General features: G+C 51.2%; 1 protein-coding gene across 1 annotated transcript; it reads left to right on the top strand.

Annotated features, from left to right (window-relative positions):
- The first annotated feature begins 6296 nt into the window (after positions 1-6296).
- Positions 6297-11835, top strand: LOC123619516 (keratin, type II cuticular Hb1). The gene is made up of 9 exons (XM_074374831.1): positions 6297-6738; positions 7458-7666; positions 8474-8534; positions 9299-9394; positions 9622-9786; positions 10052-10177; positions 10430-10650; positions 10914-10945; positions 11201-11835. The coding sequence occupies exons 1-9, from the start codon at positions 6370-6372 to the stop codon at positions 11443-11445; spliced, it is 1524 nt and encodes a 507-aa protein (XP_074230932.1). The 5' UTR covers positions 6297-6369; the 3' UTR covers positions 11446-11835.
- The last annotated feature ends 1797 nt before the right edge of the window (positions 11836-13632 follow it).

Consider the following 13632-nt stretch of genomic DNA (forward strand, 5'->3'; position numbering starts at 1 on the left):
CTATGTAAAATTCCCACTAATGGTGCCTATCTAAAAGGATGAACAGAAGGATTAAATTAAATAAGACATGGACAAAGCTTAACATAAGCTTAACACAACCTTAACACAACCTGGCTCATAGCAAGTACTCGATAAATATTACCAACTATTATTCTACCATGGGGGTCAGTCCAAGGGAAAGGGGGGACTAGAGACCTCTGATAATGTTACTTCCTTTATCCTGGAAAAGAATCCATAATCAAATGTTTGTCCTCTAGCCCAACTGCCCCAGGGAAGGTCCAATGAGAATCTCTCTTCGTAGGCAAAGGGAAAATGTCACCAATCCTTAGGCAACCACACTATTAGAAGAAAAGTAAAGTTTAGACAGTCCAAAAAGTTTGTTATCTGTAATAATTGACAAATTGGTATTTCTTATTTAGTCTTAATAGACCGTAGAAATTCTCAACCATAAATCCATTAACATGCTCATTCATCTTGCTTTTTGCTTGATTCTGAAAACTGCTGATTAGTCAGTAGCCCAGGGGTTGAGAGTAAGAGATATGCGGCTGATAATCCATCCTAGTGTAGTGGAACTCCAAAGAGAGCAAAAGAAGTTAGGTTTTCAATGCAGCTGGACAGACAGAAGTTGGGTTTGAGGAAGAGCTTCCCAGAAGGAGAGCAGGTAGCCCTGGTTTCCTAAGGAGCTTGCATTATGGCTGTCAGTTAGGGGAGCTTTACGTAAATGAGAAACACTCTTGATTCTGGAGTGGCCATCGTGTTTGTGGAGCCAGGGTGAACCAAAAGACCTTCAGATCTGGAGATCAGAGCCTCTTCTTTTAGCCCAGGTAGATCTTGTTTGAAAGGATGCCTGGAAAGAAGGTGTAAATCAAGTGATTTTAACATTAGGAAGTTCCTGTTCAAGGCTCCCTTCAGTCTGCCTTCCTCCTGTGGAGGATGTTATAAGGAAGATTTCCCCAAGATGGGTGATAGATTAGACAAGATAAAATCTTGTCTCATTGTAGGATCCAGGGATTCTGTGATTGATGTGACCCTGCAATATGCTGAACCCTGTCTTAATTTTGGAGGGAGGGAGGAAGACATTAAGAGGAGGAGGAGACATGGATTCCGGAGCTCCTGACCTGACAGGGAAGACAGATCCACATTCATGAGAAAGGCCAGAAACTTGAAGAGAGCAATACCATCAAAAATGCAATGCCTATTGGCAGCACCCATTCCGGGACAATGTGGAATGCAGCTAGTCTGATGGGAAAGTTCAGACAGGCTTCCTGGAAAGTGTGAGGACAGGTTTCAGTAAGGCAGCCAGAGGGACAGTGTTCGTGAAAAGATTTGCATGGAAGTATTTCAGAGAGTGGGCGGTAGGGACGCCTGAGGGTCCTTGCAGAAGAGGAAGGGATCCTGAGATGCTGTGATAGTGGAGATCCAGTTGAGACAGAGACCTCAGAAGCAGGGCCCATGTCATTCTGCTCCATGGCTATAGGCTGGGAATCAGCCTACGGACTCTACATCTGAAAGATACCAAAACTGCACTCTAGGCTTGCACTTTTGTGCCCTTTCTAACCTTGCAGCTCATGCTTTCTGTTCACAGAAAGCAGGTGCAGGCCAGGTTCCAGTGAGGGAAATTGAGGGATGAGAAGGTGGCTGTTTGCACAACACGCAGGCTGTTAGAGATGGAGTTGCCCTCTGGTCCAGGCACCAGGCAGCACCTTTGGGTTGGTGATTTGAGGAGAGGCCCCCATCAGAGCCCCTGCCTCCTCAGCCAAGACAGTTTGGGACAGCAGCCAATTATCCATGAGAAAATTCACCAGAGGAGGGAGGGCCAAAGGCCCTCATGGAGAGACTGGCAGGGAGTGAAGCTTGACTCAGGAGCGCCACCCTTGATGAGATCTGTTCTGACTAACCAGGCTGAGCCTCGGCGCCTTCCCCAGCCCATATCCCTGCTCCTTGAGGGTGTAGGTCCTTAGAGCTGGAGCCAAGGCTGCCCACCTCTTCGGGCACGTCTGCACCTTGTCCTCAGTGCTTTGCCCTTCCCCCATCAACCTCCTCCTCCTCTGCTCTTTCGCCCCCAGAGCATCCCCCACCGTTCTCTCCTGAGGCTTCTCCCTCTTTTTCCTCCACTCTCCTCCACTCCCCTCCCCTCCCTTTCTGTCTCCCCTAATCTTCTCACCCCCCAAGCCAGTATCTAACCTTCTTCCAAGTGGCCCTGGAGAGTAATAATTTAAGACTAAGCATCTTCTCCTTCCTTTTCTCTAGAAATCTATCTTCTATCAACTTCTCTCTTCCCTTCTCCAATCCTTCCCCATCTCTACTCTGGCTCATGGCCTTCAGAATCCTTGCCCTTGTTGGCCACCTTTCCCTGCCACCCCCATCATTGCTCAGGTCAAGGACTTCGCTTTGGTAAGGGATGCATCTACTCGCTTCATCCTTCCTCAGGTCCCAGCAGGAACCTCTCCCCATCCTACCCCCACCCCCAGGAATGGCCGCCCTCTGGTCTGCTTCATCTGGTCCCCACCCCATCCTACTAAAAAGCTTTGCCAATTAACCATCAAGCTTTGATGGCTCCATTACTCAGCACTTAAAATGCAGCTGGTATTCACTTCATTCACTCAACAAATATTTATTGAGCACCTTCTATGTACCAAGCCCTTGGAACATATCCATGAACCAACCATTGGAACTCATTGGGATGCTGCAGGGTTTGCAGTTTTGCTTATGATCTGGGTACATGTCCAGCTTTTCTCTTAGACTGGAAGCTCACAACAAACAAGGGTGAGCTCTCCCCTATCCTCTGGTCCTGAACAATGACAACATGCTGAAGGGCCTTGAGGAGGTGCTGGAGGGAGGGGACTGGCGAGCGTGTGTGTGAATGTGTTATATACAAACACCATCTACCATGTGATACTTTTAGATGGCGGATGGATAGGCATGAAATGAGACAAACTCACCCCTTCCACTGAGATCAGTAACACCAGGCTCTGAGTGGCAGCTCTGCCTCTAACTACACCACCTGAGCCAGCCTCTTAACCCTCTGGGCCCCAGTGTCCTCATCTGTAAAGCTAGAATAATAACACCTGCCTCAGAGGGTGATTGTAAAGATTAAATGCATTAATGCATTTTGGCTATTAGTATAGTATCTAGTATGAAGTGAGATGTAAGTATCTAGTATCAAGGGATGTTATTATTTTACAAGTTTAGAAGAATATTCATGAAATATTCTCCACTAAGCATATACTACCTGTATAATTTTCTCTTAAGTAACCACATACCCTAGAAAAACTCCTGCGCAAATATACCAGAAGACAAGGAAAAGAATGCTCACGGCAGCTCTGTTCGTAACACAAACTCCAGAAACAACCACGACGCCAGGGAAAAGATAAATAAACTCTGACATGTTCATGCAATGAGTACGATCCACAGTGAAAATGAACGCAATACAGCTACAGGAAGCAACACTGAAGAAAGGAATGCACAGGATGATTCCATTTACATGAAGTTCAAAAACTGGAAATGGTTTAGGGATGCATTCCTTGGTCCTAAAATTGTAAAGAAAAGTAAAGGAATGATTCACTACAAAATCCTGCAGTGGGGCCATCCCTGGGCCACAAAAGAAAGGAGAGCAATGAGACTGAGGCTCAGAGGAAACTCCTAAGTTCCACTCTGTCCTGTTTCTTCCCGTAGGTGGTGATTCTGCCGGCCCTTTCCCTTCCCTCTCCCCTTCCCCCACCACAGCCTTTTTCACGCCAAGGAAACCTACAGCTTGAACATCACTTTAGGTCTTCAAAATGAGCAGCGATTGGTGATACCTGAAGTTTAAGGAAATAGTGTCACATTTTAATTTTTTTTATAACTTGTTTTAAATTGCTTCTTGCTTCTTTAAAATTGCTTAGCAAGGGCCAGCCATTAGTAATTAGCTCGTGTTTATTCATGTCATTTTTATAGGGAGTTACATGGGTAGAAAAGGTAAATCATGTGTGAGCTACACCCTGACTCACAGGGCTTCTCCTCGGGACACCCGGCCAGCTGGCCGCTCCATAGTGGGCAGTGCCCAGAGTGCCAGATGAGGGCATAAAGGACCTCAGAAGAGCTGGCCCAGCTCCCCAAACACATAAAGTGACATCAGGTGTCACACCCTCCTCTGAGATGACCAGACAGCTGATACAGTCCATGACCCCATGTCTATCTTGTCACAAGCCCTCACTCCTGAATTTTTGCAGACATACTATTCCCTTCCTTCTCTTTTCCCTCCAGCCCTGCCCCCCCAAGCTGCTCTACCTGCCTGCACCCCTACGACACAGCAGCTACAGGGGTTGCCAGCCACAGCATTTCACTTCTCTTTTCTTCCCTTCTGTTTAATGCATACTCCTGTAGTTTATGAGATAATTTTTCTAGAGCTGCTCTGTTGGAATGAGGAGCTTCATAGGTACATAGAATACAGTACAATCTATCAAGGTACTTGCAACACACCAGAGGTATACAAATAGCTAAAACTGCCATTTTCCATCCCTCCAGTCAATTCTCAGCCACAGAGTCCTGCAGATCTCTTGACCCCCAGGCTCTCCTCGCCCTTGTGACACGCTCATGCCCACTGGCCCTCCTTGTTCTAACCCTCCCAACCACCTCTGACTCTACCCATCTTCCTTGAACTGACTCTCCCCAACCTTACATCCACAAATATCCTCCCCTAAACAACATTCTTCATCCTCTTGAAAGTTTCCAGGGATTAAGAAATCCAGGGGTTGACGTTGCCTGTCAGTGAGAAGGCATTGCTTCTCCTGAGCTCCACTAGTTATTAGCTGGGAGATTTGGGGTGGATTATTTATCCTCTCTGAGCCTCAATTTCCTCATCTGTAAAATGGGAATAGCCATACACACTTCTTATGGTTGATGCAAGAATTAGAGCTCATTTATGGCATATAATGATGGTCACATAGTCGGTGACCAATAAAAAGAAAATTGGATCTGTGTTGCCCTACAGAATTCTTTCTAACTGTAAAGGGGAAGATGCATTCAAGTGATCTGATTTAGCATCACCAATAACAGGACAACCTGCCATTTTGTGCTTCCTGGGGTGATCCAGTAAGCATCATATAGCATTGTTTATGATGTATTCTGCCCCAAAATGTTTCAGTTAAACCCAACCAAGCTTCTAGACCAGCACCATCCAATAGATGCTGGTATGATGGTGGAAATGTTCTGTATCCGTGCTGTCCAATAAAGTAGCCACTAGTCATGTGTGGCACTTGGCTAGTGCCACAGAGGGACTAGATTTGGAATCTATTTTATTTTAACTAACATATATAAAGAGCCATATGTGTCTATAGGCTACCACATTAAACAGCCCAGCTTGAGTTAACTTCCAGTTTATAGAAAGTACAAGAGATACAGCTGTGAGTTAAATCCGAGAAAATCCGGTTTTAGAAAGCCTTAGGACAGACAGTTGGGAAATTTTAATATGGAATGGAGAGTAAATGATTCTTTGGAATTATCGTCCTTTTTCTTGCATGTGAGCATGGTACTGTCCTTATTCTTAAGAAATGCGTGCGCAAGTATTTAAGGGTGACATGCCATGCTTTCTGTAACTGTCAAATAGTGGGGCGAGCAACGTGAGAGAAAACATGACACAGCGTTAATGGTAGTTGAATCCAGGTACCCAGTGGAACACGTCAGGGGGTTTGTTATACAGGTACTACTCTTTCCAGTTTTCTGTATGTTTGAAAACTCTCATAATAAAAGTGGAAGAAGACATAAAGCACAAATATTTCATAATCTGCTGGCTGCTGCCATGACAAGAAAAGACAGATATATTTCAGCAGCCAACTGGACTATCTGGAGATGAGGGAAATACAGATTTATGTTATAGTAACACCTTGACCACTACTGCGATGGAAACTTCTAAAAGTTATATGTAAATACTTCAGTCTTTCCTGGGTCCCCCACTCACACCCTACATATTCCCAAGTCCCCTGCTTCTCCGACATCTGGCCTCCCTTCTCCTCCCTTTCTCTTGGCCCCATTCCTCCGACCCCTCCCCTACCTGCCGTTCTCTCTCCAGTATCCTCAGATGAGTGCATGCCCTACTGGCAAGGTAATTTGAGATGAAACATGCCAAGTTCCCCGACAGCCCAGGGGTTGGCATCCTTTACACAGACATGGGGCGGGCCACTCCACTATTAAAGCACATTCTCGAGAGGCTTTTGACCTGGCTAGACACCCAAGCCCATAAAGCCCAAATCGAGGCGACTTCATCTGCATAGCCAAGCCCCTTCCTGTCTGAGCATAAATAAGCCTGGGCTCCTTGAGGAGCACATTGGAGTTTCCACAAGGCTCCAGTCCTCCACCCCTTGCGCTGCAGCCGAAACCCCCAGAAGCATCATGACCTGCGGATCAGGATTCACAGGCCGCACTTTCAGCTGCGTCTCCGCCTGCGGGCCCCGGCCCGGCCGCTGCTGCATCACGGCCGCCCCCTACCGCGGCATCTCCTGCTACCGCGGCCTTACCGGGGGCTTCGGCAGCCTCAGTATCTGCGGAGGCTTCCGCGCCGGCTCCTGCAGCCGCAGCTTCGGATACCGCTCTGGCGGCGTATGTGGACCCAGCCCGCCCTGCATCACCACCGTGTCGGTCAACGAGAGCCTCCTGGCGCCCCTCAACCTGGAGATCGACCCCAATGCTCAGTGTGTGAAGCAGGAGGAGAAGGAGCAGATCAAGAGCCTCAACAGCAAGTTTGCTGCCTTCATTGACAAGGTGGGTGTCCTTGATCACACCCTTCCTGAACCTTCCCTTCCTGGGTAGGCACTGAAGCAGGAGTCAGGGGCAGGAGAGATGTGGTCCCAGTGAGCTCCCAGTCTGATGGAGGAGTTACACACATCCAGGACACAGAGATCAGAGAGATGAGGATAGAGCAGAGGCTCCTGGTAGGATAGCACTGTAAATACAAGCTCTGTCCAGACAGGCAGAATCACCACAGAGAGACACGAACAAGGCTTAGAACTATGTGTCAGAGGAAGAAGGCTGTACATGCAGACAAGACACAAGAAATGAAAATAAGAAATAGGAACATGACCACAGGGTCAGCCTTGGGGGTGTCCTTCATCACACCTTTCCTGAACCCACCTGTGCTCAACTCAGACTGAGCACTGATGGAGAAGTCAGTGACAAAAAGGCCTCTACCTGGCTCCTGACCACATGCCACCTGGATTTAGCAGGGTGGGATAACTCAGTTCACCTGAGGATGGACTGATCTTTCCCAGACCCTTGCTCTCACCCCTAAGTTGAAAAATCCAAACATAGATCACAATCTCCAAAACCCAAAAGCTGCCTTGTCTCCCACTGCCCACCTCTGTCTAATCTCTGCTGAGCTCCTGGTTTGGGAGTTTACCTTAAAACAACAGCACCCCTCCAACCCTCCGAAAGATTTGGGGGCAGTAGGAGCCATCTGACCCCTCCTCCCACCCCAATGGCAGGTGCGCTTCCTGGAGCAGCAGAACAAGCTGCTGGAGACCAAGCTGCAGTTCTACCAGAACCGCGAGTGCTGCCAGAGCAACCTGGAGCCGCTGTTCGACGGCTACATCCAGACGCTGCGGCGGGAGGCTGAGTGCGTGGAGGCCGACAGCGGGAGGCTGGCCTCGGAGCTCAACCACGTGCAGGAGGTGCTGGAGGGCTACAGGAAGAAGTGAGTGTGGCCGGGAGTGACCTTGGGCCCAGGAAATGGACTTGGGTTAAAGCCCATTGGATGGGACTGGAGAATAACTTCCCAGAAGGTCAGGTGACCTCACAGGCCAGGGGGGGTTACATGCAGCAGGACCCTCCCATGGGGCACTTGTTGCCCAGATGCCTAGGAGGAGGGCCGTGACTCCCCAGGAGATGTCTCTCTTCTCCTTCGGCTCTGCCTTCTCTGAGCCCCATCACCTGGCAGCTGTGCCCTGTGCTCTGTGGGGAGGAGGCCTCTGCAGTCTCCCAGACCTTCTCCTCCTGGCCTCTCAGGCTCCCACCTGGAGCACCTGGATGTGATTTGAGCTCCAGGGTCACTCAGGGCTGCCAGGTCCTGGGACTCCCGGTGGCCCACGCACTCGGGTGCTGAGCGCTGATAGCCTCTGGGACACATAGGGCCCCCCACAGCTGAGTGAGTTGGACCCCCAGGAGAGGGGAGGCTGGGGCTGCACGGCCCCACCGGTGCTGCTGTCCACTCCTAGCGTGGAGCTGGTGCGGAGTCCTCGTTTTCCTCCAGAGGTGACCTCGGAGCAGCTTTGGGAGCAGGGCTGTGAGGTCCCAGAAGAGTAGCCCCCTGGACCCCTCATTCAAAGCAGAGAGAGAATCCTAGACACACCCCAAATGCAGCCAGGGGGGACCCAGCAGGGCCGCCAGGGCTCAGGCTGTGTTGGGAGGCCCCTAAAATTGCCCCCTTTGCTGGTACGAAGTGGAGGGAGTTGTGGGGAGAACTGTCCTCCCCTGACCTCCCTCTCTGCCTCTTCTGCCTCAGGTACGAGGAGGAAGTTTCTCTGAGAGCAACAGCCGAGAATGAGTTTGTGGCTCTGAAGAAGGTGAGGAACACGGGATCGGGAAGCACAGACGCGTGGTGGCTCAGAATGACAGGCTCGTGTTGGGGAGACCCGTGGTCTCCCCCTCAGTGTGGCTGCACTGACCTTGCCGGGTCAGGAGGAGAATATCCCAGAGACCAGGTCATGCAAGGCACATCCAGGCTTTTCACAGGGACAAGGACTTTGGAGTCTCCTCGAGCACCCGCCCTGGGGCAGGAGGGTGGCTGGCTTGCCCTCTGGATGTTCTGTGCTGCTTCAGAGGTTCTGCTCTGTGGCTGGGGTCCCATGGAGACGTGGCAACTTCAGTCTCTCAGCTGAGGGACGGTGTCCTGTCCAGCGTTGCGAGAAGTCTGCTCAGAGGAGGGGCACAGTCCCAGGGCCTGGGGGAGGATGGGGCAGAACCAGGAGAGGCCAGGTGGAGCTTCGGAGGACTGCTGGGGGACAGGGAAGGATCAAGGTGGCCGAGTGAGTGAGTCAGTCTGGCAGGCTTCCTGGTCCCGGGGAGGGTGTAAAGGAGAGCTGGGAGGCTAAGATGTCTCAGGTGGGAGGGGTGAAAGGCTGGTGGTCCATCTCCAAGGCACAAAGCATTTTCTCACAGAAGGGGAGAAGATTGTGAGGTTCCTCTGGGGAAAGGGTATGGAAATGGGATGGGAATAGGAACACTGGGGATCCTTTCCTCCTTGCCTCCATGTAATGGGTGATGAGAGAGGATTTCAGGTGATGTTTACCAGGGCTTCTCTGAGCTCAAAGACTCCCCACCTTTCCAGGATGTGGACTGCGCCTACCTCCGCAAGTCAGACCTGGAGGCCAACTCAGAGGCCCTGATCCAGGAGATTGACTTCCTGCGGCGACTCTATGAGGAGGTGAGGGGTTGCGGTCCAGGCAGAAAACCAGCAGCTGGCCTGGAAGACAGGGCAGTTTTCCGGGATTGGAGTTGAAGGGGATTTGGGCAAGGAGCTGCAGTCCATGAGGCTGTCAGATGGGGCAGTGGCTAGAGACGAGGGAAGGGCTTAGAAGGCTGGATACAGACTTGGTTGGTGAGGCAGTGGTGTAAACAAAATCCTTCCATCTGCCACCCCACCATCTGCAGGAGATCCGCGTTCTCCAAGCCAACATCTCAGACACCTCGGTCATCGTCAAGATGGACAACAGCCGGGACCTGAACTTGGACTGCATCGTCGCTGAGATCAAGGAGCAGTACGATGACATCGTCAGACGCAGCCGGGCTGAGGCTGAGTCCTGGTACCGCAGCAAAGTGAGTGGCCCAGGACCCCTGCCTCCTATACATGGTGATGGGAGGGATTTGAGGTGTATAATAGAAAAGGCTTCTTTTGTCAGAGGATTCTGTTCCCTAGAGGTGGTAACAAAAGTCAGACAGCTCTCAGGTTCTAGAGGCAGGACAGGGCTGCCATGTATGGCGGCACAAGCTGAGCACTGTACACCTGGCACATCATCTGATGTGTCCTGAATGGTCAGGACGTCCCATCCCGAGCTTCCTGAGACTCTCTGCTTCCCCTCAGTGTGAGGAGATCAAGGCCACGGTGATCCGGCAAGGGGAGACCCTGCGCCGCACTAAGGAGGAGATCAACGAGCTGAACCGCATGATCCAGAGGCTGACGGCCGAGGTGGAGAATGCCAAGTGCCAGGTAGGGGTCATCTCTCCCCAAGACCAGGGGTGCTGGGGGTAGTTTGCGCCCAAATGGATCTCACCATTCATTCTCCAGTCTATTTGCATGACCAGAGTCTTGGTTGTGATCAGTCAGGGAGACACAGGTGATGAAGGGGAGAGGCCCTGTTTGGGGTGATCCCAGCTGGCTGGGAGAGACTGGACACATGCAGGAAATGAGCACAGAGACCCGTGGACTATAACCCACCTTGTTCTCTTCTGGGCCCCCTAGATCTCCAAGCTGGAGGCAGCAGTGACCCAGGCTGAGCAGCAGGGTGAGGCCACCGTTAATGATGCCCGCTGCAAGCTGGCTGAGCTGGAAGGCGCCCTGCAGAAGGCCAAGCAGGACATGGCCTGCCTGGTCAGGGAGTACCAGGAGGTGATGAACTCCAAGCTGGGCCTGGACATCGAGATCGCCACCTACCGGCGCCTGCTGGAGGGCGAGGAGCAGAGGTAGGACCCAAACCAGCCTGGTTCTGAGCTGCCCCTTCCTACTCTGTGCACAAGCACTCCCCTGGTCCTGGCTGAGCAATGGCCCCAGATCCAGGACAAACCTTTCATTTATCACTTTGGGGTGGTTAGCTCAGAGGACTATTCCTGCAGACTCTCTGCTTCTACCTTCTTGACCACGGCTGGACCCCACTCCCAAAATGTGTGGAGCTCTGTCTGCATCTCGGCTGAGTCACTAATGTTGCCTTTTTCCTCTTCTTTCACAGACTATGTGAAGGTGTTGGGGCCGTGAATGTCTGTAAGTAACTTGGGCCCTGTGTGGATGGATTTACTTGCTTCCTGTAAGGGATGGAAGGAGAGGTTTTGTTGAGACCTAAATAGAAGAGTGGCCTGGCGTCACAGGAGGAATTTGGGGTCAGACAGCAGGAAAGACCACAGCTTTGGTAGCTGATGGACCTAGAGTTGTGAAGTAAAGATGCTTGGGGAGGGGCATCATTTGGGAGGTGGGAAACTTGGCTCCCCAGAATTTTGACTCAGCCTCTGGGGTTCGCAGGTGTCAGCAGCTCCCGGGGCGGAATTGTCTGCGGGGACCTGGGCGTGTCCGGCTCCAGGCCCGTGACGGGCAGCGTCTGCAGCGCCCCCTGCACCGGGAACGTGGCGGTGAGCACCGGCCTGTGCGCGCCCTGCGGCCCCTGCAATTCCATCACTTCTTGTGGCCTGGGCACCGGCGGCGTGGGCTCCTGCGGCATCAGCTCCTGTGGCGTGGGGTCCTGCGCCAGTAGCTGCCGCAAATGTTAGGTGCCCCAACTCAGGCCTGCCCTGGCATCTCTCCCTCCCAGCCTGGCAGGGCCTGCCCTGCGTGGCCCAGCCCCGCCCAGCCCTGGGCAGAGCAAATCCTAGGCTACTTTTCTGGCACTTTGAAAGATGCTTTTTTCACCCCTGGCCTAGTGTCTATTTGTGATCCCTTGTTCTGAGCTCTGCTGCCAGCGCTGGGAAAGGCTACCCTAGTCCCTGTAGTGCCCACAAGAAGGGCGCCTCTGGGGCAAGGGGTTTCAGGACCAGGACCCTACCCTGGACTGCCATGGGGTCAATGACCAGAGCTCCCACTCTACCCCAGCTTCTCCTCTTCCTCCTATGCGGTGTTCATCTCTTTCTTGATCTGTGCTTCCAATAAATCAATGTAGCCAATGCTGGATGTTGTCAGCACTTCTGTTATCCTCCTCGGGGATCGGGGTTTGGGAGGGTCCCCGAAGTCTCAAGGAGCAGAGAAAGCTCTAGATCTGGAGTCTCCAGTATGGTCCTCTGCCCCTGGGTTCACAGCAATCTTAGATTTAGCCAAAGACTGCACTAGACCCCTACACCCTGTAATTCTGTCCCCACCACCTTCATGATATATCTTGTGATGAAGAAACCGGAGCTCAGAGACCCACAGTAAGGGTGCAGGGCCGCACACTGAGTTCAGTGGCCCAACTGGGGTTTGAACCACGTCTACTATTCATTTCACTAAACCACAGCTGCCTTCCAGAAAACATCTCTGTGCACATCTGTAAACTTATGGGTAGAGTCACCGGTCACTCAAAGCTTAAGGAAACATTACTCCTGGCTTTGGTGGGGAAGACTCATGGCTAAGTAATTTATGAGAATTCTTTATAGGGTAAATACATGAACATGATTTAAACTTTCAAAAATCCTTTGATATGGCTACCTTTTTTTAAGTGGAGTCCTTTTGGGTTTTGGAGACCTGCCATAGCTGGTAAATTGCTTCAAAGCTAGAAAACAGCACGTAACAAGATGGTGATGTGGCATAGAGGCAGATCACAGACTCTGGGGCCAGACTGCATGGGTCCAAAACTGGGTTCTATTTCTAGCTGAGTGATTTTGGGCAATTTACTTACCCTCTCTGTGTCTCAGTCTTCACACGTCTAAAGTCAGAATGATTTAAAAAAAAATTACCTCCTAGGGTTGTTGGGAAGATTAAGGAAATTCATATATGTACAATGCTTAGACAGTGCCTGCCACAAAAGAATTACGATATGTGTTCATCGTTATCCTTTTGTAGAATGTAAAGTAGAAATCCCTCCAGGGATCAGGGCCGTGGCCAGCCTCTCATTACACTTGTATCTGTGATTAGAGATGTAAGCACATCTTCCAGACCATCAAGGTCCTTCATGCAGGAAACTGTCCCCCCGACACTGATGAGGCTCTTACAAGTGCTGGTGGAAGTGAGGAGATGGTCCCTCAGTTTCACTACGGGCCGAGGAGAGTCCCTGAACATACATCTATACAGCAAAGTGAATCTCTAAACTTCCAATTCTGGGCCCAGGAAACTGTAGAAGAAGTGTAAGTCCCCATCCCCATCTTTAAGGACAAAAGAAATAATTAAGAATATTGAGAGACCAGAAATGAGTGGTCTGAAAAGATACAGGCTCTTTTAAGAGGTAGGATCAATCCCAGGTCTCCTGCCACCAATGTGTCCCCTCCACTCTTGCTTCCCCCCACTCCCCATGGAATTCTGAGGACAGAGCCCTCGGAGAGGTCCAGAGAGTACAACTGTTCTAACCAGCCCTCTGTGCTGTGACCCCACACAGCTCAGGAGCAGGCCCTGTCAGGAGTCCAGCCCTGAAGCCCCAGCACCAGTTCCACCCCTCCATTCCTCCCCAGGTCAGAAGCCATCAGTCCTGAGGGACTTCAGTCAACTGATCCTGCCCTCCCTGTCTCACTAATCTCACCAGCCCCACTGGGCTTTGGTGACCAGTCGTACTTCACTCTCTCACCTTCCCTCTGACTCTGACCTTCTCCTCTCTCCTACTCCAGCTCCACAATCCTCACCTTCCTCTAGGTGTCCACCTCTGAACAGGCTCAGGCAGAGGAGCGAGGGTGAACGAATCATGTACATAAGGCCCATGATGCGGAATGGTAAAGAAAATGAAACAGTTTGCTGTGTGACCTTTAGCAAGTCACCTCCCCTCTCTGGTCCTCCATGTA

The sequence above is a fragment of the Camelus bactrianus genome, chromosome 12 (assembly GCF_048773025.1).
Source record: "Camelus bactrianus isolate YW-2024 breed Bactrian camel chromosome 12, ASM4877302v1, whole genome shotgun sequence".
Taxonomy (NCBI): Eukaryota; Metazoa; Chordata; class Mammalia; order Artiodactyla; family Camelidae; genus Camelus; species Camelus bactrianus.